The sequence below is a fragment of the Dama dama genome, chromosome 14, assembly GCF_033118175.1.
Source record: "Dama dama isolate Ldn47 chromosome 14, ASM3311817v1, whole genome shotgun sequence".
NCBI lineage: Eukaryota > Metazoa > Chordata > Mammalia > Artiodactyla > Cervidae > Dama > Dama dama.
In genome coordinates, this window is record NC_083694.1 from 31,074,374 (window position 1) to 31,101,285 (window position 26,912).

The 26,912-nt window shown below is 34.3% G+C and overlaps 1 protein-coding gene and 1 pseudogene across 2 annotated transcripts in view; one reads left to right on the forward strand and one right to left on the reverse strand.

The window, feature by feature from the left end:
- Positions 1 to 26,912, forward strand: part of AKT3 (AKT serine/threonine kinase 3) — a 273,332-nt gene that overhangs the window by 218,882 nt on the left and 27,538 nt on the right. For both annotated transcript variants that reach the window (XM_061160258.1, XM_061160257.1), the window contains 3 exons: positions 217 to 345; positions 10,769 to 10,983; positions 17,503 to 17,590. In XM_061160258.1, the coding sequence (XP_061016241.1) occupies positions 217 to 345; positions 10,769 to 10,983; positions 17,503 to 17,590 (432 nt within the window). The remainder of the gene's footprint in view (positions 1 to 216; positions 346 to 10,768; positions 10,984 to 17,502; positions 17,591 to 26,912) is intronic.
- Positions 21,629 to 24,115, reverse strand: LOC133069513 (zinc finger CCCH domain-containing protein 15-like; annotated as a pseudogene).

A 26,912-nucleotide genomic window follows, 5' to 3' on the forward strand; every position in this document is an offset into this window, starting at 1 on the left:
GCTCTTACTTACTCCCATGGGTTTAAAAATCAGTTTATTATTATAAAGTATTTGATAAAATATTTCTTTTTACACATGAATTAGGCAGCTATAGGGTTTAAATAGCAAAAGTTCTTTGACTAATTATGTCCTTTTTCCAGAATATCTTACTCAGCATTCAGTTGTTTTTCAAAACAGTATTTTCCTATTTTTGAAGACTGTTGTCTTACTATGCAGTTGGAGAATTTGATGCTGGATAAAGATGGCCACATAAAAATCACAGATTTTGGACTTTGCAAAGAAGGGATCACTGATGCAGCCACCATGAAGACTTTCTGTGGTACACCAGAGTATCTGGCACCAGAGGTAGGCTGTGTTTCCATTTGCAGAAAAATAAAAATAACACTGATGTTTTGCAAATTAAATCATTTACGCTTTTAAAAAACTGCAATGTGTACTACTTTGACCTGGATTTCAACATGAATCAAATCTATTTTACTCCCACTTGTTTAACATGGTATTCCAGGGCAAAAATACATATAAAAAATACTGGTAACTGCAATCAAATTAAATCAGTTTTTACTTGTTGGCATATGTGTTTTTTTTTTCCTTTGATTATGCTTATTTTTATTCACTTATTAAAATTAAATATTTCAGTGACTTCAGCAAGAATGTTAACAGTTTTATAAATCATTTTGGATTTTCCTTAGAAACAAAGAAACAATGATAATTTGTATTTGTAATTTTGTGGGTTTTCATACTTAATTATTAGAAAGGATTTCACTGGAAAAGTTAATGAAATGACAGTGGCTACATTTTGGAAATCATGCTAAACCAAAACAAGCTTCAGCCAGTGCCCTCCCATGCTGAGAATTCCATAGTGATGATTGATTTGTGTGTTCAACAAATATACATTATTCATCTACTATATATTGGATAAATTTCTGTGTGTGTGGTTATAGAAACAAGACACAAAGGACCCTGCTGTCAGGGAACTCACTTCTGGTGAAGGGCGACAGAATAAAAATAAATATATAGCATAATGTCATGCAATAAATATGTGTCGTGAAGGGAAAGAAGCTAGATAAAAGGAGGTTGTGGTGGCCGTGTTAGGTAGCGTTCTCATTACTATTACTGCAAAACAGACCATCGCAAAACCTAACCATTTCATGTGATCGAAGGTTCTGAGTCAGGACAGCAGGAGTGACTGCTCATGGGGCACATGGGGCACAGCGGTGGGTGACTCTGTGGCTGGAGGCCGGAATCTGGAAACTCCCCGCTTTAGGTGTCTGACAGTTGATGCTGACTGTCAACTGGTGCTTTACAGGGCTCTCAAAAGCCTCAGCTTCCCCATATGGCCTGGCTTCCTCATAACCTTGTGGCTTCAGAGTAGCCAGACTGTTTTGGCTTCGGGTTCTAAAATGTCCTAGGGAACAGTTTAGAAACTGCTTCAATTTGGTTTTTTTTTTAATGTAGTAAACCATGAAGAAATGTTTTATTAATTTTTAAAAAATTTCTCTTCATAGTATATTTTTTAAACTTTATTATCATATACCATAAAATTCAGCCTTCTGAATTGCATAGTAGTGGTTTGTCGTATGTTCCAAGTTGTGCAATGCAACCATCACCACTCTCTAATTCCAGAATATTTTCATCACTCCAACAAAGAAACTCCATACATATTAGCTCCTGCCTAACCTCCCCTCCTGCTAGATAACTACTAATCTACTTTGTTACTATAGGTGTGTCTATTCTAAACATTTCATACAAATGGAATCATACAATACATGGCCTCTTGTGTCTGGCCTCTTTTACTTTATTTTCAAAGTTCATCCATGCTTTAGCATGTTGTTGGTACTTCATTTCTTTTTATGGCCAAAATAATATTATGTTGTATGAATATAATACATTTTGTCTATCCATTCAGCAGCTGATGGACATTTGGATTGCTTTCAGGTTTTGGCCAATAATGCTGCTATACACATTTCTCTGTGAATTCCCTTTTATGACTTCATTTCAGGAATTGCACATCATTTCTGCATATGCTGAAACATTCCTGAGCCTGCATGTATTTAAGAGGGTAGTGACATAGATCCCACCTCTCCATGGCAAAAACATGTGAGATGGGAGATACTGTTGTAGCCCTCTTTGGAAAGTATAATCTTCTACAGATAGGATGTTCAGGGAAAGTGATGTTTAACCAGGGACCTGAATGCTAAGAGGCAACTATTGTAAAAATACAGGGGACGAGTTTTCCAAACACAGGAAGCAGCTAGTATAAAACCTGTGAGGCACAAATTCAGTTCTTCCCTCAAACTCCAACAAGGTTAGTGTGACTAGAGCAAAGGTGGGAGGCATTTATGTTTGATGGATGATGATAACTATTTATTGAACATGTATTATGTGCCACATGCTATATATGTACATTGCAAATTTGGAATAATCTTTTGAGATAGCAGACCTGTTCTTTTTAAAGGTAAGGGAACTGAGGATCAGAATTTTTTCATGTAGTCTGTACACAGGTAGGAGGTGGTAGAGATAGAAACAGGATTCTAACGAGGTTCATCTTATAAAGCCTATTTTTACTTTTTTAATTGCATAACATGGTAGCCAAAAAAAAAAAAAAATCACTGTTTCAAGGCCACTATAGATGTAAGTAATTGCCATTTTTAAAATAGATGCTTTGTAAATGCTCAACAGGAAAAGTAATCAAAAGAATTAGGAAATGGGAATATATTCAGAATGATACTAGCATTCCTTATATGTATAATAACTAATGCCAGTTTATTACTACAATAGCTCTTTTCAATTAGAGATTAAAATTGCATTTCAAGAATTTTAAGTTTTTGTAAATAAATGCTAGTAATTTGAAATATTAGCAGTATTTTTTTACAGTAAATTTCCAAATATTATTTTATCAAGGTCTGCCAAAAGTAACATTTTTTTTCTGTTATAAAATCTGGAGTTTAAAATTTTCCATTTTTGTAGCTGAATTTGGTAAAAGTTTAGAATAATGTTTCTTGTTTATTCAAATACAAGATCACATTTTCTAGAATAGGATTGTTTTTGTGAATGTCATGAAAAACAAAATCTTTGTTTCTCTGGAGTTCCAATTGCCCCTGCTATACATTTGCCATGGATGATGATATCCCATATTTAGAATAACAAAATTAGTTGTATCACAATTAGGGGAAATTATTTCTGTAGAAGATAAATACGTATCATTTCAGAAGCAGATGATCGCCTAAGAAACAAAGATACTGTTTTTATATGCAAATGTCATCAACTGAAGAACAAAACCAGGAATTTAATCCAAGAAGAGTCCAGTTGTTTCTAAATAGAAAGTTTACAGTTCACAAGGAATTATCAATTTCTTCTTAAAGACAGGTAAACCCTTTCTGTATGGTTTTTAAAAGATATTGCAGAAGGGTTTAAAAGCAGTTTATATACCTGATGGCTGAGAGATGTTGGTTCATAATTAACATCTAGACCTTATTTTCACAGGGGAGAGTGATCGTTGTGATTACTATTTGAGGATGACAAAACTTGAGACAACTAAACTTCTCACGCAGTTTCAATTTTTATATTTTAAGCATTTGTGTCAAACTGCATTTTGTTAAATCAGGGTAACTGTTCTATATTCTTACTTTTAAAAACAAGAATTTAAGTTCTTTCTTCTGGTCTCTGGTGTAGGCCATTTCACTGAAGAACACTCATTCATTCATTAAAGAAATATTTGTTGGGTATTTATTAGGTGTCATGCATTCTGTTAGGTGCTGGGAATACAAAGATCATAGAAATGTTTTTTGTCGTCCAGTAGCCTGCCGTATTTACTAAGGTGATATGATATGGAGAATAATCATACTGTCCAAGAAAAATAATTGCTTTACTAGAGTTATGTACCACTGGAGAAGGAAATGGCAACCCACTCCAGTATTCTTGCCTGGAGAATCCCAGGGGCGGAGGAGCCTGGTGGGCTGCTGTCTCTGGGGTCGCAGAGTTGGACATGACTGATGCGACCTAGCAGCAGCAGCAGCAGAGTTATGTACAGTGCAGTGAAAGGAACGGTGGTGGGAGGGTCTGGTGGCGGTCAAGAGGGAGCAGACCGAGAGGAGGCTGCGTGTGTAGCTCAGAACCAGAATGGGAAAGAGTCGAGATTTGGTCTCACGGACAAGAGAAAATCATGTGAACTGAGAGCAGGGCAATAATATGATCCAGATATGCATGGTCAGAATTAGAGAGGGACTGGCAAGAGCTTAACTAGCCTCTTCCCTTTACTGCAGATGCCACCTCTCACTTTCTTTGAACCTTGACATTTCTAGTACATAGCATTATTGATGCCAGACTTCTGGTAGCTGGTCAATAGTAGCTGTTTATCAGACCTGGAGTACGTGCCTGAGTACTGCTTCTCTTCTGAAGGGCTCCTTGTTGGTATGTTACCTTCTCCTCACATGGGAGACCTGTTTACACATTGTGAAGACATCTTTCTGCAGCCTCTCATTTGTCTAGCAGTGGCCATCCTTTACCTTTTCAACTAGTTTTGGAGGGGTTTTGTTCACTTGTTTGTTCTGTTTTTTTGGCCATGCCGCAAAAGATGCAGGATCTTGGTTCCCTGATGAGGGATTGAACTTGTACCCCTTACAGTAGAAGCTGGGAGTCCTAATCACTAGGCCTCCAGGGAATTCCCCAAACAGTTTTAATTTGGTCAGAATGCTTTGCTACTTAAAGATGGTTGCAGGATATTTTAAAAAATACTTAAAAAATACTGTTAGAAATCAGTTCAAAACTGATGTATTAACTGTACTATATCTCAGACTTATACCTGATTTTTAAATGAACTGAAGTTTTAAATGAACTTAGATTTCTTCTTAAAGACCACCAGGAAAAGAAAAATTTTATGATATAAAAATGCCATTTGTTAAAAATAAAGGATATTTTTTGAAGTATTTGTTCTCGACTTTTGATGAAGAACTGTGTACCTTTTTTATTAAAGAGGGAAAAAGTATCTTTTAAAAAAGATGTTGCAGAGATACAGTCCTAATGGGCATATAAACTATATATTTAGTGTGCTGCATCTCTAAAGCTGCATTAAAAATTAGTATAGATAGTTTTAAAGTGGTTTTGCTCTTTCTTATATTAGAAGGAAATAAATTTGACCTGCCATATATTATGGACTGTGGTATTTTGAGGGGATTTTGTTTTCATCATCTCTACTATATTCTCATGCCTAGAAATATAAAGAAATTAGAAATCATATATAAAATCTTACTGTTAAATTTTATTATTTGATTTGGCTCTCATTGAATCCAAACCATCCTTTTATGCAGTGCTAATTATTTAGAGTCTCAGCTTTGCTCTTGAGTTAGCAGTACCTGATCAACTTTCCAACTGTAAAACAGTTTGAAAATCAAATGTAGCTTACATGCAAGACCCAACAAAATTAAAAGTGTTAAGTACGTTTTGGCAGTTCACTTTTATTATGCCCAGTCCTCAAATGTACCAGCAGATAATCATCTGAATGTTAGTTATTTTTCACATGCTTATGTGATCACACAAAAAGTACATGCTAAAAAGAAGCAGATGGTGACAGATGGGGAAGGTTGAATAAGGTGGTTTTGGAAACCTAGAGAAATGCACTTCTGTAATAGTGTAAAAATAAAAATTATTTGATAATCAAGTTAGAACTAACAAAAAGATTGCAAAAAATGACTTGATTGTTGGAAAATACATAATATCTAGTTGTGGTTGCTATTCAGAAAAAAATGTATATAATTTTATTTCATATGTGTAAAATGCTATGTTTTTCAGTGGCTGAAAATGCATTTTTAATGTATTCCTAGTTTTTGGAAACTCAGTTTTAGAAAATAGTCACTGAGTATCATTTTATTCACTTTTCTTTTAAAGCCTACTAGCATCAATATCTTTTATAATATGTATTTTGACAGTATCTGAAATAGATGAAAATATTTTGATAACTATTTTGATACAAAGATTTGCTTAAAGTCATTGTGATTCTTTATAGGTAATAGCTCAAATGAAAGGCCAAAAGTATACATTAACTTCTTCAGAAGGGTGGAGAGAATCATATTAATTAAGGGTGAAAATAGTTGGTAGCCTGGAGTATAGTGTAAATAGGTGGAGTAGGTAGAACCAAACTTGATTTTAAGTGTACTAAATGGAATTTTGTTTATTTTAAATACAACAAAGAATAAATGAAAAAGACATCATTTTATAGGCCTTATCAGTATTATCTTGAGGAGATCTTAAAATGAATGAAATAAAAGTTATTTGTATATATATATATTTGTACATTTGTAGATAAAAATAGTAGCACACATAGTTATATTTTGCTTACCCTTGGACAAAATTCTACTAGTTCTAACAGATTATGAAATTAAATCGTAAAACTTCTAAGCTTTTTGTAAAAACTAAAAGTTATTTTAGTAGCTTTTCCCAAACTGTATGCATCCCTAATATTTTATTTAATTCTTAATGATGCATATAGCACTTGTCCTCTTGAAGTATTTTTGAAAGCCTTCACTTGATGGTTCTAAAATGTCTCATCACCAATATTAAGGAGGAGATTAAGTGAGAGCACAGTGATTAGTTCAGACAAAAGTTGTCTGCTTTATTGTTAGAATTTTTATTTAAGAACGTCTGTCATGTGTTGGCTGTTTATACTGTTTCTGGATAATATTAAAAACCACCCCATTTTGCTGTACATCTGAAACTAACACAGTACTGTAAATCAACTATAGTTCAATAAAAAACTGTGTAGTTAAAAAAATTCCTACTTGGTCCCCAAGTTAGATATTGTTTAAATATAAACAAAAATGATATTTTTGGTTCAATGTTAATGTCTCTCAACATTTATAAGTAGCAGCTTTTACTTCCCTAGAGTTCTGTCAGGTTTTTTTGTAGCTATTTTTCACCTAAAGTTCTTTTGAGTGTTATATAGTCTTTTGATTTTAACAATCAGAATATTTGCATTCAGTACTTTGGAATGATTCTAATTTAAGCACAGAGTTTAATTTTAAATTCTCTGAGACATAACATATACAAAACCAACCCTAACTGGGAACACTAGTGATTGCCTATAGTGTTTTATAATGGCCATTTTTACTTTGGTTACAAAGACCCAGTTTCTTAGAACCCCATAATGTCTGTTGCTTCAGGATAAAAAGGAAGTATAGGAATCTCTGGGAAGATACCTGTGAGTATGATTGAATCACCACTCTTGTTTGTATCCATTTAGCTTTGCCTGTTCTTCTAGCCAGAGAATGCTTCTGAAAGTAGGATGTTAACTGCATGCAAGTACTTGTGTTTGCATGCTAGGAGGTAGCCATAAAGCTTACAGCATCTTAATTTAAAGCAAATGGCACAGTTTCAGTCTCTTTAGAATCATTAGAGCAGTTGAAAACTGGATATACAGTGTATATTTATGAAGAAAATAGCAGTAAACCATGGAATTCATTATTCTTATGAAATGTATGTAATAGTTCTGTAGCTGCAACACATTTTAGAATCTGAATTAGAAGATTTATAGGTCACCTTTTAGCAACATTTCTGTGATGTTAGGAATATTAAAGGATTTCTGTAGATTATATAGCATATCATTGTGTGTTTATATATAAAACATACATTATCAGTTACCTGAAATATAAGGTTACCAGAAAAAAAATTTTTTTGAATTAGCGGTAAATTGGTTCATCCAAGTTCGCAGTTTACTTTCACAACATAGGTGTGCAGACAGTTTGTTTAGATGTTTAGTTTTCCCCCCATCTGTTCTGTCAGGATTATTGATTGAGCAGAAAGCCACTCCAGGGCACACGTAGCTCCTCAGAACTACTTGCGTGAGTGCTTTGTGTGGCCTGGCGAACAAGCTGAGAAAGGTATTCCTTCAGCCTCTCAGTAAATCTTACTTGGTACAAGAATACTGAAATGAATATGCCTTTTGAAAGTACTCATTCATGAACTAAATATTTACTTTGGGAACTTTAATTGATGGTATCATTTTTAAATTTATTTAATGTCATTCTTTGAAATTAGTAACCATTCAAGAGCTGTTCATAGTGATTTTTTAAAACTCAGCTGGTTTTTGATAAGTGGAGGTGTGCACATCAAATGTTACCAAATAGTAATCAGGTATTACCAGATCATTTAAAAATAATTGATAACCTGCTGTGACTTCCTTGAATTTTGGATTTTATTAGAAAGTGAAGCAATCTCTGGCTCCTAGTGGACAAATGGAAACTGCACCTCATTTCCTAGAACCTGGGCTCTGTTTGGGGTTTATTGATGTGACCTCTCACCATTTTTTAACATTTACATTCTTTTAGTGTTTCAAATCCCCACTTGTCCTTCATCTCGGGATTTGTGTTAAATGTTCTCGTAACATGTGAGGCTACATCTAGGGTTACAGAGGACAATAGGTATAGAAGGAAATACCAAATATCTTCCTTCATATTTTAACTTGATTTTAGTTTAAACATTAATGACATTGATTTCATGGAAAAGAACACTGTCTTTAGTTCTTCAGATAAGTCTTTCAGTGAATTATTTCTTTAGAAGCAGATTTTGATCTGCATATATATCCACATTATATGATAAATTGCATTGTAATGGAGTTTGAAATGTATTAACGTTGTACCTCTACATTACCATGTATCTTACTCTTTGGATCAGCCCTGATGCTAACCATGAAGTTAATTAGCCTTTTTGCTAGGAGGGGAAAAAATCATCAGAGGTAATCAGAAGGAACTGCAACTCTTAGGTTCAAGAATGTAAATTTTATATATTACTAGGCTGTGGGTGTTAATTTCAGTCAGTTCTACATTATTTCAAAGTATTATATTTCGAATTAGGTGTAAGGAGAAAGGATACTGTATGAATAGTGGTAACGTTATTTTGTAGTATATCCACATGTAGAATATTATTATCACTTTTATTTTTATTTTCTGTGTATTTCATCTTCCAGCTCTCTTGAGGTAGGAGTTGAACAGAAATCTTTCTTTTTAATTGATGACAAAGACTTCCAGATAAAGAGGACTGGCTGAGTTGTTAGGATATTTTCTCCTCAACATTGCCTAAGTTTTACATGTCACGGAGATGATATGTTAGTTACATCACATTTGTTCAGTACAGAGTAATACAGCAAACAGTTCTAATTGTAGCATTATGTATATATATTTCAATTAAAGCTCGTATGTTCAGAAGCAAAACCACTTATCTTGAGAATCAGTGTTCATTTTACGAAGCTAAATAAAATATACTTTATTTTATCAAACAGATTTTTTTACAATACAGTTTTATTTTTCAGTTGCTTATTTCTCTTCAAAAATAAAACCTTTTTTTATGTACTCACTTTCCCTTCTGGCTGCAAACCAGGTATTTAAACAAAAATAAAGGATTGCCAGTTTTGCCAGCTGGGGATGAGAACCCGGCTGGTGAAATGTGGGTTCGGGAGGCAGTTAATCCAGCTTTTATGCTTTTTATGGTTTTATGAAAAAAGAGGTTAAAAACCACATTTGGCTCTTTTTTTGTGTGTACCACTGTTTTGTTGGTGTTGTAGGAGTGCAATAAGAGGTTACTTAGACTTTAAAATTTTTGTTATTAGGTAAAATCCAGCGTCTATTAGATAAAGGCCTGTTACAGACAGCACATTCTGCTAATTGGCCATGGAATAGATTAAAAAGTCACTGGTGTTTAAAAATTACATTACTATACAAATACAGTATCTTGAAATAAAATATTAAAAGATCCAAAGGATTAATTTCCACTGAATGAGGAACGTATCTTGTATAAAAGTAATCATCTTTTTCCTGGTACAAACAGCAAGTTATGTTTCAATTTGAACAGGTTGCTCTAGCACAGCATAACTGATATTTGCATATTGTTTCTTACTAAATATATTTTGCATGTCATGTGTTTTGGGAAGTAAATTTAAGGGCATATACCAGACAGATATTGAGTCCATGATTTTTATTGTTTGTGTTTAATAGAAATTGTTGTGAGGTTCTAAAACTTTGGATACTAAAGTTTATTACAACTCAGTCAATCAATCTTTATATTCACTCTGTTGCCTAAATATTTCCTGCAAGAGTTTCAATATGTAGGGTCCTCCAAAAGGTTTCATATAAATTTTCATGATTGTCATGCCCTGGATGCTTCTTTAATACAATGCATCTGTTTACTCCTATCTGTCACTGATTTGTATTAGTTAGTTCTTCTCAGTGCAAGAAGGTGTTAGACACATTATGTTCTCTGTAATCAACACAGTTTAGCTCTAAGTTGTTATTTACTGACCACCTTAGTGGAGCCAGAATGAAAAATTAAGTAGGGCTAAATGAAAATATGTAAGTATGCAAATAGTTTTCTTTTGATCCTTAGGGCACTCATATATTCATTTACTTTGTTTTGCTGTTCAGTGGCTAAGTTACGTCCGACACGTCCGAACTTTGCGACCTGACCTTGTGGACTGCAGCATGCTAGGCTCCTCTGTCCTCCACTTAATTCATTTATTTAGAATCTTGCAGTAGGCTGCAGAAAAGGTTGCAATACCTCTTTTTTTCCCCACCCCTTATATCTGGCTATATATTGAACATTTCACATATTTGATGTGATTTATATCTTTTGTAAGCTTCTTCATAGTTTAAATGTCAAGATCACAGAATCGCCTACTTAGGTTTTGAAAGTTATGATTCACTTTTGTGTAAAAAGCTTATGTTTTATAAATAATGCTTTAAAAGTTAACATGTAAAAATTAATCTTTTACTGGTTTCACTTTTAGGTATTAGAAGATAATGACTATGGCCGAGCCGTGGATTGGTGGGGCCTTGGGGTTGTCATGTATGAAATGATGTGCGGGAGATTACCTTTCTATAACCAGGATCATGAGAAACTTTTTGAACTAATTCTAATGGAAGACATTAAATTTCCTCGAACACTCTCTTCAGATGCAAAATCATTGCTTTCAGGGCTCTTGATAAAGGATCCAAATAAACGGTAAGCCACAAATAACACGCAGTGAGTTACTGATGAATGTGGTTAGAAATTATAATATGGAAATTAATTCACGTATAACTAACTCCAAGAAGCAATATATTTGATGCAGACATCTTCCCACTGAGACACTGACTTATTTTTAACTGCATAATATAGAACATTTAAAATTTTTTCTCAACTCTTCCCTAACTTGGAAATTTTATACAGATTTTACCAAATAAGGATTTTGAGAGTGTTACAAGCAAACAATTTCCTCATTTGCATGGTGCTTGCTATTGTGGGGATAGGAGGATCCCTTTTTTCCCTTTCAATCTCTGGGCTTTATATTTCTGCTGATTTACATTATAAAACGGATAGAACTGTCTCTATACTGTCCTCCCACACTAACCTATGTTAACATATCTAGCTACTTTTTTTGTTTGTCGTTTGAAGATAATTCTTTTTCATGCACGGCTGAAAGGACTAGTGGAAAAAATGTCTTTATACACTTTGTATTTCTATTTTTATAGCTATAGCTATGACCTGAAAAATCCTACAGTTCTTTGCTTAACGAGCTATAGTATTCTTTGTTCATGTTTATATATTTATTTATACATACATTTTATAAGTCACACATGAAATGACTATTAATTATAAAATGTATCTTAATCTATGTGTTTATGTATACATGTAAATTCATTGTTCCTTTAGATATATATGTATATATATATATATATATATATATATACATATCACTGTTTCTCTGAAAATCTCTCAGACCTTAAGTATCTTAAGGGTAGACCATTTTATAGATTTAACTTTTTGTAACACCTCACATAATTTTCATAATGTTCTGTTAGTGGTTGATGCTCAGTATGTATTTGTGACAGACTAAACTAATGAGTAAAGGAATAAGTGAATTCTAAAATGTGGGCTCTGTTTACCTTGGAGAAGGTTTCCATCACACACTTACAGCTTTTAAATTTGTGAGGAACATGATTGTCCCTTCGGCAGAAATAAGCAAACATAATAAAAGAGGTACCATCTTTTTGCTTAGTGAAGAACCATTAAAAAATGTTTCTGAATCCTGTAACTGAGACCTTACCTTATATTTATAAAGTAAAGTAATTTTGTGTTCTTTGCCAGGACATTTGCACATCTCTTATTTCCCTTGCTTTTTTAGTAGCCTGTGGAGTAGAAGGGATAGATCGTATTCTCATTTCCATTTGACTGGGAGAAAATTAGGCCGAGGGAGGTTTAAGTGATTTACCCTAGTTCTCACAGAAAATTCGTGTAGAACAAGAATAGATATCAAGTTTTTATGTACCTATTTGATATTTATCTTGTATCTTCTTTACAGTGCACCATGTTCTTGGTTTAGGTTTTAAAATGTATTCCATTTGATGTGATTGTTTCACAAGTGTTGTAACAAGAGGTACTTGGCTATAGATAATCTTATAAATGGAGCTAGGATTTCTGTTCTATCTACTTGAGTTTTGGATCTAATATTTGCCTTAGGGCAGTGAATTTTTAACCCATCTTTTTCTGACTTCTCCTTCTGGTTTTCGTGTCTCCTTTATTTTTTTATAGTCATTTCCCCACCCACCACCCTCACCCCACCCTCTGAGAATAGCACATAGTAATTATTGAATATATGTGAGGGGAATTTCTAGAATGTTAGTGGCCTGGTATGTAGGAAACATCTTAAAGTTTTGTCTACCTAGAGGTTGATACTGTCTAAAGAGAAGATGTGCTATTTTAAACTGTTATTTCCTTTTTAAGGTACATAAGTCAAGCCCCTCCACTCCTACATTAAAATATTAGGAATGCAAGATGAATAAGATGAATCATCTCTGCTCTAGGGATTCATAGAATCATGTGGGGTACAAAACATATTTACAGATGCTCAGGGCAAACTACAGACAAATGCTATTGAAATTATTAGCTATCTAGGGGATTGGAAAACTTGAGCTGGCTTATGAAGGGGTTGGAATTTGCAGTGGTTTTCATGCAGAGAATTTTACATGTAAAGAACAGCTCGAATTACAAGTGAACATGGCATTTGAGAAGTTCATCAGCTGGAGCATAGAGTATGAGTTGGGTGACACTGGGAGATGATGCTCATGTGTTAGATTCTAAGGACCTTATACTTCTTAGAAATAATTAATCTTTATTCAGAAGGAGATGAAAGCCACTGAATTATTAATAGTAAGGGATGGTGTAATCAGATGTGTGTTATGAAAAGATAGCTCAGGCAGCTTTGTCATGGATAGATTAGAACAGTGAAGGGCCAGGGGCAAGTAGGCAGAGTAATGAAGAGTACATATGGAATTGTCCACATAAAGAGATGGGATCCATCCCCAAACAGTGGTAAATAGTGCTGAGTAGATTTTGTGAATGATTAAATAGAAATGATGAAGAAGTGGAAGGACTTTGGGATGCCTCTGAGGTTTCCAACTTGGATGGCTAGTCTGGAGAATGGAGTTATTATTGACAGAGTGGGAGTACAGGCAAGGGAGAAGACTTGATGGGGTGGATGTTGATATTAGTTTTGCTGTGCTGAGTCTGAGGTTTCTGTAGAAAACCTAGATGTCAAGCAGGCAGCTGAAAGTAGTACCAGTGCTTACTAGAAACACAATAGCTGATTTCCTCCAGGTATATACCCAGGAATGGGATTGCTGGGTCATATGGTAGTTCTGTTTTTAGTTTTTTAGGGAACCTCCATACTCTTCATAGGGAACCTCCCAATTTATACTCCTTCCAACAGTGTAGGGGGGTTCCCTTTTCTCTACATCCTCTCCAGTATTTATTGTTTGTAGATTTTTTAATGATGGACATTCTGATCAGTATGAGGTGCTACATCATTGTAGTTTTTGATTTTCATTTCTCTAATAATAAGAGATGTTGAGCATCCTTTCATCTGTTGGCCATCCATATGTCTTTGGAGAGATGTCTGTTTAGGCCTTGTGCTCATTTTTTCACTGAGTTGGTTGGTTCGTTGTTTGCTTTATTGAGCTGCATGAGTTGTTTGTATATTTTGGAGATTAATCCCTTGTCAGTTTCATTTGCAAATATTTTCTTCATTCTGAGGGTGTCTTTTTTTTTTTTTTTTATGGTTTCCTTTGCTGTGCAAAAGCTTTGAAGTTTAATTAAATCCCATTTGTTCATTTTTGGTTTTATTTTTATTATTCTAGGAGGTGGGTCAGAAAAGATCTTGCTGCAATTTATGTCAGAGAATGTTCTGTCTCTCTTTTCCTCTAAGAGTTTTATAGTGTCTGTGCTTACATTTAGGTCTTTAATCCATTTTGAGTTTATTTTTGTGTGTGGTGTTAGAGAGTGTTCTAATTTCCTTCTTTTACATGTAGCTGTCCAGTTGTCCTATCCAAAGTGAACTTATTTGCAAAGCAGAAATAGAGACACAGAAGTAGAGAACAAACTTACGGTTACCAAGGCAGGGTAGGGAGGTGAGATGAACTGGGAGATTGGGATTGACATGTATACAATGGTATGTATACAATGGATAACTAATGGGAACCTACTGAATAGCACAGGGAACCCTACTCAATGCTCTGTGTGGCCTAAATGAGAAAGAAAGAAAAAAAGAGGGGATATAGGTATATATATAACAGATTGATTTTTCTGAACAGTAGAAACTAACACAACATTGCAAAGCAGCTATACTCCAGTAAAAATTAATCTAAAAAAACAGAAACACAAGAACTGAATATTTGGATTTGGGATCTGTAAATATCTCATGGCTGGAGCCATGAGAATAGTGAAAAGAGTAGAATATAAAAAGAAGACACCCTAGGACAGAGACTTGGGAAATGTCAAAAATTTAGAAGGTAAAAAGAAGAGAAAGAGCCAACAAAGGACCCTGAAAAGTCTTTGGAAACATAATCAAAGATAGTATACCTCTTTATTGTTCCTGTTCATTTATTTAAATGCTGCTTCAGTTTTTCTGATACTCTTTACTGAATTGCTCTTAGTTCTATCAAAGAGTCAGCTCTCAGTTTGCTTTTATTTCTTATTCTTCATTACTTTATGATTATTCTGTTAGTATCTCTTTTAACATCCTATGCAAATTTTGTAGGAACATCATAACCTCATGTTGCATTCAGTAACACAAGGAAAATGTAAATCCCGTGTTGCTTCTAGTTATGAAGAATCTATAATGGCTGAAGATTTTAGATTAGCTTTCTGATATGGGAATTTAGTATTCTTAGACAAAAATATCTTAATGTAAATCATATTTTGATATTATTTTGAAGTCTTAAATTGTATATTAGGGAGTCATTGACATTGAAATTTTTGACAGTTTCACACTTTGAAGAAGCTTGTGTTAAAGAATCTCTACCAACTTCTAAAATGGCAGTCTAAGATTATATTCTTAGTCTTTGTATGGTATTCATGGCCTATACTTTAGTTATATATGTATTTGATAAATGTAGATTAAATGCTGACTATGTCCAAAGCCAAATATTGCTTGAGAACTAAGGAGTGACATAAAAATGAATGACTGAAGCTGAATTAAAACCTTTTATTTCTAAAAATGATTATAGTTTTCCATTTTAACTGCTACTTCACTCACCATCTCGTCCATATTTAGGTTGAAAATAGTATTGAACTAAATAATAACATAGATATAAGAAAATACAATGAACTTCTGATTTTTCTCATACATACTACTTTGATGCATACTTTGAAATGTTAAATAATTCTTTCAGAAGCAAGTATTTTGGTGTTTCTGCTTTTCTGGCTTCCTAAGCACAGGCTTAAAGCACTTTTTGGATAATCCAGTACTGAACTCTCCCCTCAAACGATTTGCATTCTACCAGGGGAGAGGCATACATAACCTGAAATAGAATGAAAAAAAGTGAGGCCAGAAGTCCAGTGCTGAGTGTTAACTAAATATAGAGTTGCCAGTCTGAGAGTTCCAAATATGAACATAACTATTATGATCTGAGCCAATCTAAAAGTTCCAGTCAGAGGTGTGATTTATTCTGTATGAATCTTAGGATAAAAGACCTGGGTACTGGGAACTATAGGATCATCCCTACAGATATTCAGAAATCTGCTGATTGTTTTGTTTTTCCATTCTGACAGTGTGTCAGAGGATCCTGGATTCTTCCTAGTGATGTATTCCTTATACCTAATAATAACCAGAGTTCATTAAAATTGTATAACTGCTTATTTTCTATGACATGTTTGCTTTTCTTCCTACCCAGTGGTGTGTTGGGAGTTGACATGTACCAGCTTAGAATAGCCAGTTGATAAATATCAAGAATTTTGTGAGCTGGTTGTTGAAAACAGACATTTTTTAAAAATTATATTATATAAACTTATAATTAAACCGGGAACATTAAAATCAAGAATAGAAAATACTCAAAACTCATCACTCTTTGATAATGTTGTTAAATTTTACTCTTCTCTGTACTTTTGAGGATACTTATATATTTTGAGGTTGGAAATACTGTATGTTTTGCTTCTACACATCTTCTATCGATAAATCTAATAATACATATATGTATTATATTATACATCTATAATTTCTCAAAATAGCTGATTATTAAAAATTTACCAGCATGTATCATTCCTAACAATACGAGTAAAATCAAATAAAACTTGCTTTATCAAATTCAGATTTAAAAATAGATTTTCTTTATTTTATTTTCCTCCTTGTTTCCCTGTCCTTTCTTTTTTCCTCTTTTCCTCCCATCTTACTTCCTCCTCTGTTATTTTCTGTTTCTCTCATCCTTTCTTCATAGTGACTAGTATGTACTATATGAAACTGAGAAATCTAGAAAACACCTGAATTTCAGATTGTGTCAGGTAACAGTTGAATAAGAGTACCTTCAAAGATGGGGTGAGGGTATTTTTTAATTTTTAATTTATATTGAAACTTGTATAGAAGATTCCATTGCAGTGATAATTCATATATTAACTTTCTCACTTCTGTAAAAATTCATTTGAAACATGAAAGCAATTTATTGGTTTCTGTTAGCAATGCTCTCTAAATTTTTTTTTCTAACCAGTTATGTAGTCTTTTCAGAATTTATGTTGACAAGGGTGCATTTTGATTAAAGTCATTCTAAAATAATTTTGGTTTGAGAATTGACTATAGCTACTATTTATTGTGCTAGGTACTTGTCATTTCTAAATACTTAGCATTTAGAAATAACACGTACCCTAACAGTAATCTTCCATGCTGGTATTATTATTCCCACTATACAGATGAGAAAACTGAGCTTAAGTAATTCTTCATTGTCATACATCTCATAAGTTCTAGAGTCACTTGCCTAGTTCTGGTTTGTCTCCAAAACTTGTGCTTTTTTCAACTACCATACTGTCCCAAGGCAAATTCTTATTAATAGTGAATTAGGAAAACTAGATCTTACTACAAAAGCTTTTTATTTTTATGGCTATTTATCACAAGAACTATTTATACACAGAAACTTACATTTTACAAAAGCTTTGTAGTTATGCATTCAGCTTATGCAAATGTTCTGTAATCATTTAATTTTATTTCTGTTCTCACAGCCTTGGTGGAGGACCAGATGATGCAAAAGAAATTATGAGACACAGTTTCTTTTCTGGAGTAAACTGGCAAGATGTGTATGATAAAAAGGTAGGTTATCTTCATGACATTGTATTTTTACTCTTTTAACTGAATATTGAACTTCTTAGCACAAAACATTATTGATAGTTTTTGCATCTGAAATGCATTTTGAAATTTTATTCAATGTGATCAGTTTTTCTCTTTGTTATCACAGTAATTTGTTAGTCTACTTCTCATCATTTAATTAATTCAGAAAAAATAAAGGCACCAATGTCATGTTATTCTTCAGGAAAACTAGCAAAACAATCACAATTTTGAAACTTTGTCTCTATAACCTTTTATTTTAAAGTGAACTCTTCATGTCTATTTATACAGTTCCTTATTTTTAAAAGGAATTTAAAGCAGTCTAGTTTTAATATGTAACAAAATAATACATTTATTTGTCTTTGGGGCTTCTCTTTTACTTGAAATAGAACTTTAAGACTTACAAGATGGACGCTACAAATCATATAATTTTATTTTTACTCTAATCTCTACTTGTTTCTAGTACTGCAGTGTTTACTTAAGTTTAGGAATAGGAAATTATTGTCTGTTTTATCTTTTAAATTTTTTTAATTTTGTTTTTACTACTTCAGATATTAGTACAGTCAATGATTTTGATATTTTGATATTCAAATGCTCATAGGAAAATTTTACTATGAAATTTTTTTTATTCAGCATTTGCTTATAATTCTTATCTAGTCAGTTTATGTACTCAGTCCTTCCATTTCAGTTTATTCTAGGTTTTCATGTTTTTCTCTGAAATGTATTTAGCAACATTTATGCAGTGTCTTAATTTGTGCTAAATACTCTGTTAATACCTAAAGCAAAGATAAAATGATATCATAGAGTTATGAGGAAGTAAGACAAGTGTACCATTTTTGTATTATGTCACAGTAGTAGGGAATGTGGTGATTTTAAGCATTTCTTGTAACTAGGTGTTTAAAATAGAGGCACCATGTTATGGTACCTCTACTCAAACTTCTATTAAACTTACATTTCTTGAGTTCCCAGCATGTATAAAGCACTGAGGTAAGTATTGGATCCTTCTCAAACCTTGTGAGAAGTTTGTGATCATTCTTAAGTATCTCAGTGTTTATTAACTTCAAGCAGACAGTTATATATCTGCTTTATAATACTGATGAAATTCTTTGTGAGTGGCATCTCTATATAGCCCCTAAAGCACCACTTGCAGTTTATCATGTCAGTGCACCGCAAAAGAACCTAGAAATAATATATGATCAAAGGTTTCCTTTGGCACACAAAGTTATAAGCCACAACTAAATGTTCCTTTGGTATATATTCTGTCCAAAGAGGACTCCACCACCACCACCACCAACAACAACAAAACAGAAAGAAAAATTTCCTTAAGAGACAAACTGCGGGGCACTGGTATGGCACTACTAACTTCAAAGAAGGGGCAAAATATGGATTTTCTTCAGTCCTATTCAGAGAGTCAGATACGCTACTAAGGTTGTAGTTTGGCATCACCTGAGGAAGGCACTGAGAACCCAGCCAGCACACAGTGAAGAAACAAGGCTTATCCTGTCTCTGCCCCATGGGCTCACATGCCCAGAGTGAAGGTGCTGTTAAGATACCCAGGCAGCTCCCTTGTGGGGAATGAAACTGGAGATGCCAGCAAGAAGGGCAGGACAAGGAGCTGCCAAAACAGAGCTTTAGATGATGTATGTGAAGAAATGAATTTAAGTTGTTAGAGTTTAGATAAAAATAGTTGCTGCTGAATTTGAGCAAAAATGCTAAGTATCCTGCATAAAGAAGCACAACCACAAAAATCACAAAGTTTCTATTAGTTGACACTTGCTACAGGTTTGCTCGGGGGTGTGGGTGGTGTCCTGGATGTCATATGGCACTGATGTTTTTAGCCATCTTCATACACCTGAGGAAGAACAATGTCATAGCAGCATGCTTAAATTTTGACACTCTTTCTCAAAGGTGGTGGAAATATGATTGGGTTTATTTGGGTTTGTATTGTGTTACAACAAACAAGGAATTAATTATAGGAATGCTAATACAGTAGCTATTTTCATGAATTTACTTGTGTTTTCAAACATTTTTGAGGGGTCTTATATCTTTAAAATACTTAACTTATTCTTCATCTCTCAGGTCAGGTACTTTTCAGTTTTACTAATGTGCTTTGGGAGAATTGCTGTTTTTATAGATTTATGACATGATTATTGGCCATTTTCCTATTGATATGTATCATGGTAAACTCTCCAGATGAAGGTATGTGTGAAGATACTGGTATGTTTAGCGGAAGGGCTTCCCCAGTGGCTCAGTGGTAAAGAATCCGTGTGCCAGTGCAGAAGATGCAGGAGACGCAGGTTTGAGCTCTGGGTTGGGAAGATCCCCTGGGGGAAGAAATAGTACTCCATGCCAGTATTCCTGCCTGGAAAATCCCATGACCAGGGGGGCCGAGCAGGCTACAGTCCAGGGGGTCACAAAGAGTCAGACAGGACTGAGCGCCTGAGCATGAGCACTTCTAGGGGAAACTGAAACCTCTTCCTAGGGAAAGTTAAAAAGTATCATCATGGACCACTCCTAATAACTCCGTACTGGAAGGTGGGGGTACTCATCCTAGATGAGATGGCTGCTTCTCTCTTGTGTGGAAATGGACAAGTAGTTCTACAGGAAATTATGATCATTGAAGTGTCTTCAGTCTTTCAGATTCTCTGGTAGGGTGTTTTATATGAATTTATCTAGGTAAATTTCTATATGTTTTATACTCAGTTTGTCGACTTTATACACACAAGTCTGCTGGGAGTTCCCTGTGAGACTGTGTTCAATTTATAGAAGAATCTGGGGAGGATTGGCATTTGAAAAATGCTGACCTCTTTACTTATTTAGGCCTTCTTTAATTGCTCTCAGTAATGTTTCATAATTTTCAATGTTCTTATTCATATTTTGTTACATTTATCCATAAGTATTTCATGTCTTCTGATGTGAATGCTACTTTAAAATTTTATTTTCATATTGTTTGCTACCAGTAGAAATAGGATTGATTTTTGTTTGTGGATCTTGTATCCTACAATATTAGTTTTGGTAGTTTTTTTGTACATGATGTAGGGTTATCTAAATAGATGACCATTTTTATATAAATAAAAAGCTTTACTTCATTTTCAATCTGTATGTATTTTATTTCTTTTCCTTTATTATATTGGCTAGGACCTTTCTACAATGTGGAATAGAAATGATGAAAGTTAACATCCTGGTTTTGTTTCTAAGGAGAGAAAACATTGTTTACCATTAAATATGACATTAATCACATCTAACACTGAAATATTCATTACGAAATATCATTCTCCAGTAAAAAGAATCAAAGTTATTTGGAGAAGTAGTTGATCTCACAGCTGGGATGGGGAAGGTAAAAGAAGAGCCCAAGAAATTTTGTGGTGCCAGAAAGTAAAAAAAACCAAGGAAGGTAGATGGAAAGGTTCTTGTTAATAGAACACAGGAACCAACCTTGTGGTGAAAGCTGGAACAATTTCAGTAGCAAAACAAATATTGTATGTAACCCAAAGAATGAGATCCATGTCCATTAATCTGTACTGCGAAATTCTTGATTGAACAAATAGATAAAATGTTGAGAAGAGACATGTCTTCATTAAAGAAGTAGTAGTATTGTTGCTCAATCATGTCTGACTCTTTAAGACCTCATGGACTATATCCTGCCAAGCTCCTCTATCCATGGGATTCTCCAGGCAAGAATACCAGAGTGGGTTGCCATTCCTTTTTCCAGGGGATCTTCCTGACCCAGGAACTGAACCCAGGTCTCCCATATTGCAGACAGATTCTTTGTCACCTGAGCCACCAGGGAAGTCCCATCTACATTATAGGTAAATTCCAATTAATAAATGTAGAAGGAATCAGGGAAATATAAAATTATCATTAAGAACCTCAGAATAAAAATTGCTATATGCAATTCACCAATGAATGCTAAATATAGTGGGTAAAAGTCAAGAAACAGAATATTTGCATGTCCACATCTCTCTCTCTCAAAATATATATTTACAAAGATTAAAAGAGTAATTTTAGAGTTTAAAAAAAACCCTTGGCAGACGTTGCAAAATCATTGTAACCCATACTATGATAGCATGAGAAGGCTATATCACTTTTGTAGTATTCTTTTTTTTTTTTCTTCTGTAGTATTCTTCAAAATGAATAACCTCAGTATGATCATGAGAAAACCTGAAGAAACCTGCATGGAGAGATATATACCTCAAAATAATTGGTCAGATAGGTTTAAAGGTATCGGCTTCATGAAAGGCAAAGAATAATTGTGGAACTTTCACAAACTGAAGAGACTAAGGTGGCATGACTAAATGTAGTATGAAGTTCTAGATTGGATCTTGGAATAGAAAAGGGCCCTAAGTGGAAAAACTGGTGAAATCTAAATAAAGTAGGTAGCTGATGAAAAAGTTAAAGTGTCAGTTGCTCAGTCATATCCAACCCTATGTGACCCCATGGACATAGCCCACCAGGCTCCTCTGTCCATGGAATTCTTCGAGCAAGAATACTGGAGTGGGTAACCATTCCCTTCTCCATGGTGTCTTCCCCATCCAGGGTTGAACATTGAGTCTCCTGCATTACAGGCAGATTCTTCATTGTCTGAGGCACCAGGGAAGTTTTGCTTAACTTGTTTTTATCTCTTTCTGAAGTATATGTGCTACAATCTTTGAAGAGTGGCTACAGTAATACCTGTCTCATCTACATCCCTCACTGAATCATCTCCCTCATCTACCTGTTCCCTGGGTGTAACAGGTATTATCTGCTTCCTCCTTGTTATCATCAATCAGCTCAGGATGAAATTCATACATTTTACAATGACTGAAAACTAGTGCCTACCCTGTTTTGAAGTCCTTCTTTCCATTTCTTGCTCAAGTTTATCCATCTTTTCTTGTCTTTTCCTTCCATATAAAGAAAGATTCTGGAGTTATTTTGGCAGTATTTGGACCTAGGGCCGAACACTCTGTTAGATCTTTTAATGACATTTTCTGTTCATTCTCTTCTTTCTTTAAAAAAAGATAGACGACACAGTATAAATCCAGGAGGAAGTGTGTCATGATGCATGCAGATATCTCCCCCTCCATGGCATACCCAAAGCCAGCCATGTTTGTTGTTTCTAGTAGTTCAAGAAAGTATTTGCACACTCTCAATTGTGTAGTTTTTCTTTTCTGCCTTATTGTGCTTCTTACTCACTGCTTCTGGTTTTTTCTCATCCTAATTATCTATAGTATATTTTTCAAGTTCTTCACTGCTTGCGTCACATTTTCTCACTGCAGTCAAGTCATGAGAGAACTTATACTTTAGTGTTCTGCCCGTGCATGTACCACAGATTGACGATCTGTACCTTTACTTAGTTTTTGAGCAGCAACTACAGGTTTGAATAGCTCATTTAGCTCTTGTAATTTTTACTGCTTGTCATCTGGTAATCTTTTTCTACTCCACCTTTTGGCTTCTCCAAGTCTTAGCAGGTTTGGGGGAGGAAGTCTTAGCAGGTTTGGGGGAGGCAAAGGGTGGATTATGGAGACAGCTGGCACTAGCCAGACTTTTTAGCACAGCTAAACAACATCATGGGGTCTATATCCATGGTAGGAAGAGAAAGAGGAACACACAGGCTTAATCACTGCACCATACTTTGACTTTTCCCTTATTCATTAGATAATATATGACTTCTAATGGAATATGCAGCCAATTTTTATTTAATTCAATTATTAACATAGTTGGGTTTAAATCTGCCATCTTGCAACTTTATTCCTTTTTTATCTACCTTCTTTTGAATATTTTTGTTTTGATTTTATCTCAGCTATTGTCTCATTAGCTATTCTCCTTTGTTTTTTTGTCTTGAGGTTGTTTCAGAGTTTTCTGTATATATGTTTCACTTACCACACTGTGCCTTCAATTAATATTAGAACCATATCACTTTGAATAGCATATTCCTATTTCCCCTTCCATTCTTCATTTTCATATATTCTACTTTCACATGTTATATACCATCAGAATATATCATAATTCTGTTTAGCTTTAGACAATTATATTTTAATGTGCTAAAAATGCTTTTTATTTACTGCTAGTAGCATTCTCCATTGCTTTATGGAGATCCATGCTCCCATCGGGTATCTTTTTCTCTGTTTGGTGAATAGTATTAAAGTTACACTGTCACTTTTCATGACTGAATCATGACTTACTATTTTCTGATTGAAAAATTCAGCATGAAAAACTTGGTGATTGATGGCAGTTATGCCACTGTTAGTGATTGTTGTTGTTTTCTTAAGTAAAGCAAGGTTAGACAAGTACAACATGAACGCTCAACAGAGAAAAGAAAGAGGCTAAACAGATGCATCTAGGTAGCTTCACATTGATGTTCTCCTTATCCTACTCAAATGGTAGTCCAGTCTAAGACTTCAGATCAGAGAAAAATGAGCCACAAATATCTACCAAATGTTCTGACAGTTTAACTTTAAAATTACTCTCTTCTGTTGATTGTGAGGCATTGCACTGAGGATATAAAAGAACACAGACAGCTGTCAAAACCATGTTAGCTATGATATGAAATGCAAATGGTTTGAGCTTTAAAACCTTCAAGTGGGTTAAAAACAAAATGTAACTGGATGTTCTGTATAAAAATCTCACCTAAAACAGAATTACACAGAAAAATGGATAAAATAAGAGGATAAACAGAGGTGTAACAGTCAAATGTCACAAGAAATGAACAGACAGTAGTAATTTTGAGCTCAGTAGAGTGCAACATATAAACATTAAATGTGAGAAGTCATTTTTGGCACAATGAGCAATAGTATGATCTTCATGTAAAAATTAAAATTTTTGCACCAAATAGGATTTGTGTACACAAAACACTATTATAAATGCCAGAAGGCCTGATAGAACACAATTTCTGTTTAATGTGGCAGAGGTTCATGAATTTTCTTGATCTTTTCAAAAAACCAGCTTGTGATCTTGGTGATTTTCTCTATCAGTTTTTAATTCTAAAATTTATGAATTTCTACCCTCATTTTTATTTATTTCCTTATTATTTCAGATTTTATTTGCTCTTCTATTTCTGGCTTCCTAAACTGGAAGCATAGATGATTGCTTATAGAGCTTTCTTTTTGAATGTGTGATTCAGTGCTGTAAGTTTTCCTGTATAGACCTTTTTTACTGCATTCCACAAACTTTGATGAGTTGTATTTGTTTTTGTTCACTTAAAAATATATTTAAAATTTTCTTGAAATGTCTTATTTGACCCATGTGTTGTTTGGAACTATATTATTTGATCTCTGCTGCTGCTGCTGCTAAGTCGCTTCAGTCGTGTTCGACTCTGTGCAACCCCATAGACAGCAGCCCACCAGACTCCTCCGTCCCTGGGAATCTCCAGGCAAGAACACCAGTGGGTTGCCATTTGCTTCTCCAATGCATGAAAGTGAAAAGTGAAAGTGAAGTCGCTCAGTCGTGTCTGACTCTTAGCGACCCCATGGACTGCAGCCTACCAGGCTCCTCCATCCATGGGATTTTCCAGGCAAGAGTACTGGAGTGGTTTGCCATTGCCTTCTCCGATTTGATCTCTATTTGGAATTTTTCCAGATATATTTATCTTACTGATTGCCAGTTTAATTTTTTTGTGGTCTGAGAACATACCTTTGTATGATTTCTGTTCTTTTAAATTTAAGATGTGTTTTATGACCTGGAATATGGTTTCTCTTGGTAAATGTTCTGTGAGCTTAAGTAGAATATGTATTCTGCTATTGTTGGAGGAGGTAGTCTATAAATATCAACTCGATCCAGTTGGCTGATGGTGCTTTTCAGTCCTTACTAATTTTCTGCCTTCTGAATCTGTCAATTACTGATAAAGGGATGTTAAAAGTCTCCAACTATCATAGTGAATTAAATCTATTTCTCCTTACAGTTCTATCAGTTTTTGGCTATTGTATTTCGAAACTCTCTCATTAGATGCATACACATTAAGCATTGTTATATCTTTCTGGAGGATTAACCCCTTTATCATTATGTAATGTTTCTTTTTCTATGATAACTTGCAATCCTCTGAAGTCGGTTCTGTCTGAAATTAATATGGCTATTCCAGCTTTCTTTTGATAAGTGTTACCATGGTTTCACCTTAACTTTTTTTTTTAACCTACAATTAATACAGTATTAGATCACATTAGTTTGTTTTATTTTTAATCGAAGTATAGTTGATTTACAATATCCTGTTAGGTGTATAGCACAGCGATTCAGTTGTACCTATATGTATATTTTTCTTTGTATTCAGATTCTCTTCCCTTATAAGTTATTACAAGATACGGTGTATAGTTCCCTGTGCTATACAGTAGATCCTTCTTGGTTATCTAGTTTATATATAGCAGTGTGTATGCTAATGCCAACCTCATAATTTCTCTCTCTCCCTACTGCTTCTCCACTTTGGTAACTCTAAGTTTGTTTTCTATGCCTGTGTGTCTTCTGTTTGGAAATAAGTTCATTTGTTTTTTTTTTCAGGTTTTTCATATAAGCAATATCATATGATATTTATCGTTCACTGTCTAGCTTATTTCACTTAGTGTGATAATCTCTAGGTCCATCTATGTTGCTGCAAATGGCATTATTTTATGTCTGAGCAATATTCTGTTGTATATATGTATACTACATCTTTTTTGTCCATTCATCTGTCAGTGGACATTCAGGTTGCTTCCATATCTTGGATACTGTAAATGGTGATGCTATGAAAAGTGGAGTGCGTGTACCTTTTTAAATTGTGATTTTCCCCAGATATGTGCCCAGGAGCGGGATTGCAGAATCATATGTAGTTCTATTTTTAGTTTTTCAAGAAACCTCCATACTGTTCTGCACAGTGGTTGTACCATTTTACATCCCTGCCAACAGTGAGGGAGGGTGCCTTCCCCTCGCCCACAACCTCTCTAGCATTTATTATTTGTAGACTTTTGATGATGGCCATTCTGATCAATGTGAGGTGATACCTCATTGTGGTTTTGAGTCAGATTTCTCTAATAATTATCGATGTTGAGCATCTTTTCCTGTGCCTTTTGGCCATTTGTACATCTTCCTTGGACAGTTACATGTAAAAGAATGAAATTAGAACATTCTCTAACTCCATACACAAAAATAAACTCGAAAGGTATTAGAGACCTAAATGTAAGACCAAATAATCTGTAGTATGGTGCCTAGCACTAATTTTGGAATACTGTTCTTGCTTCAAGTATTTCTTCTGCGCCTGTCTGTCCCTCCTCTTCTCTTAGTCCCATTACATGTACATTACATCTTTTATAGTTGTCTCAGAATGCTTGGATATTCTGTTCTTTTTTATTCTTGTTTCTCTTTGTAT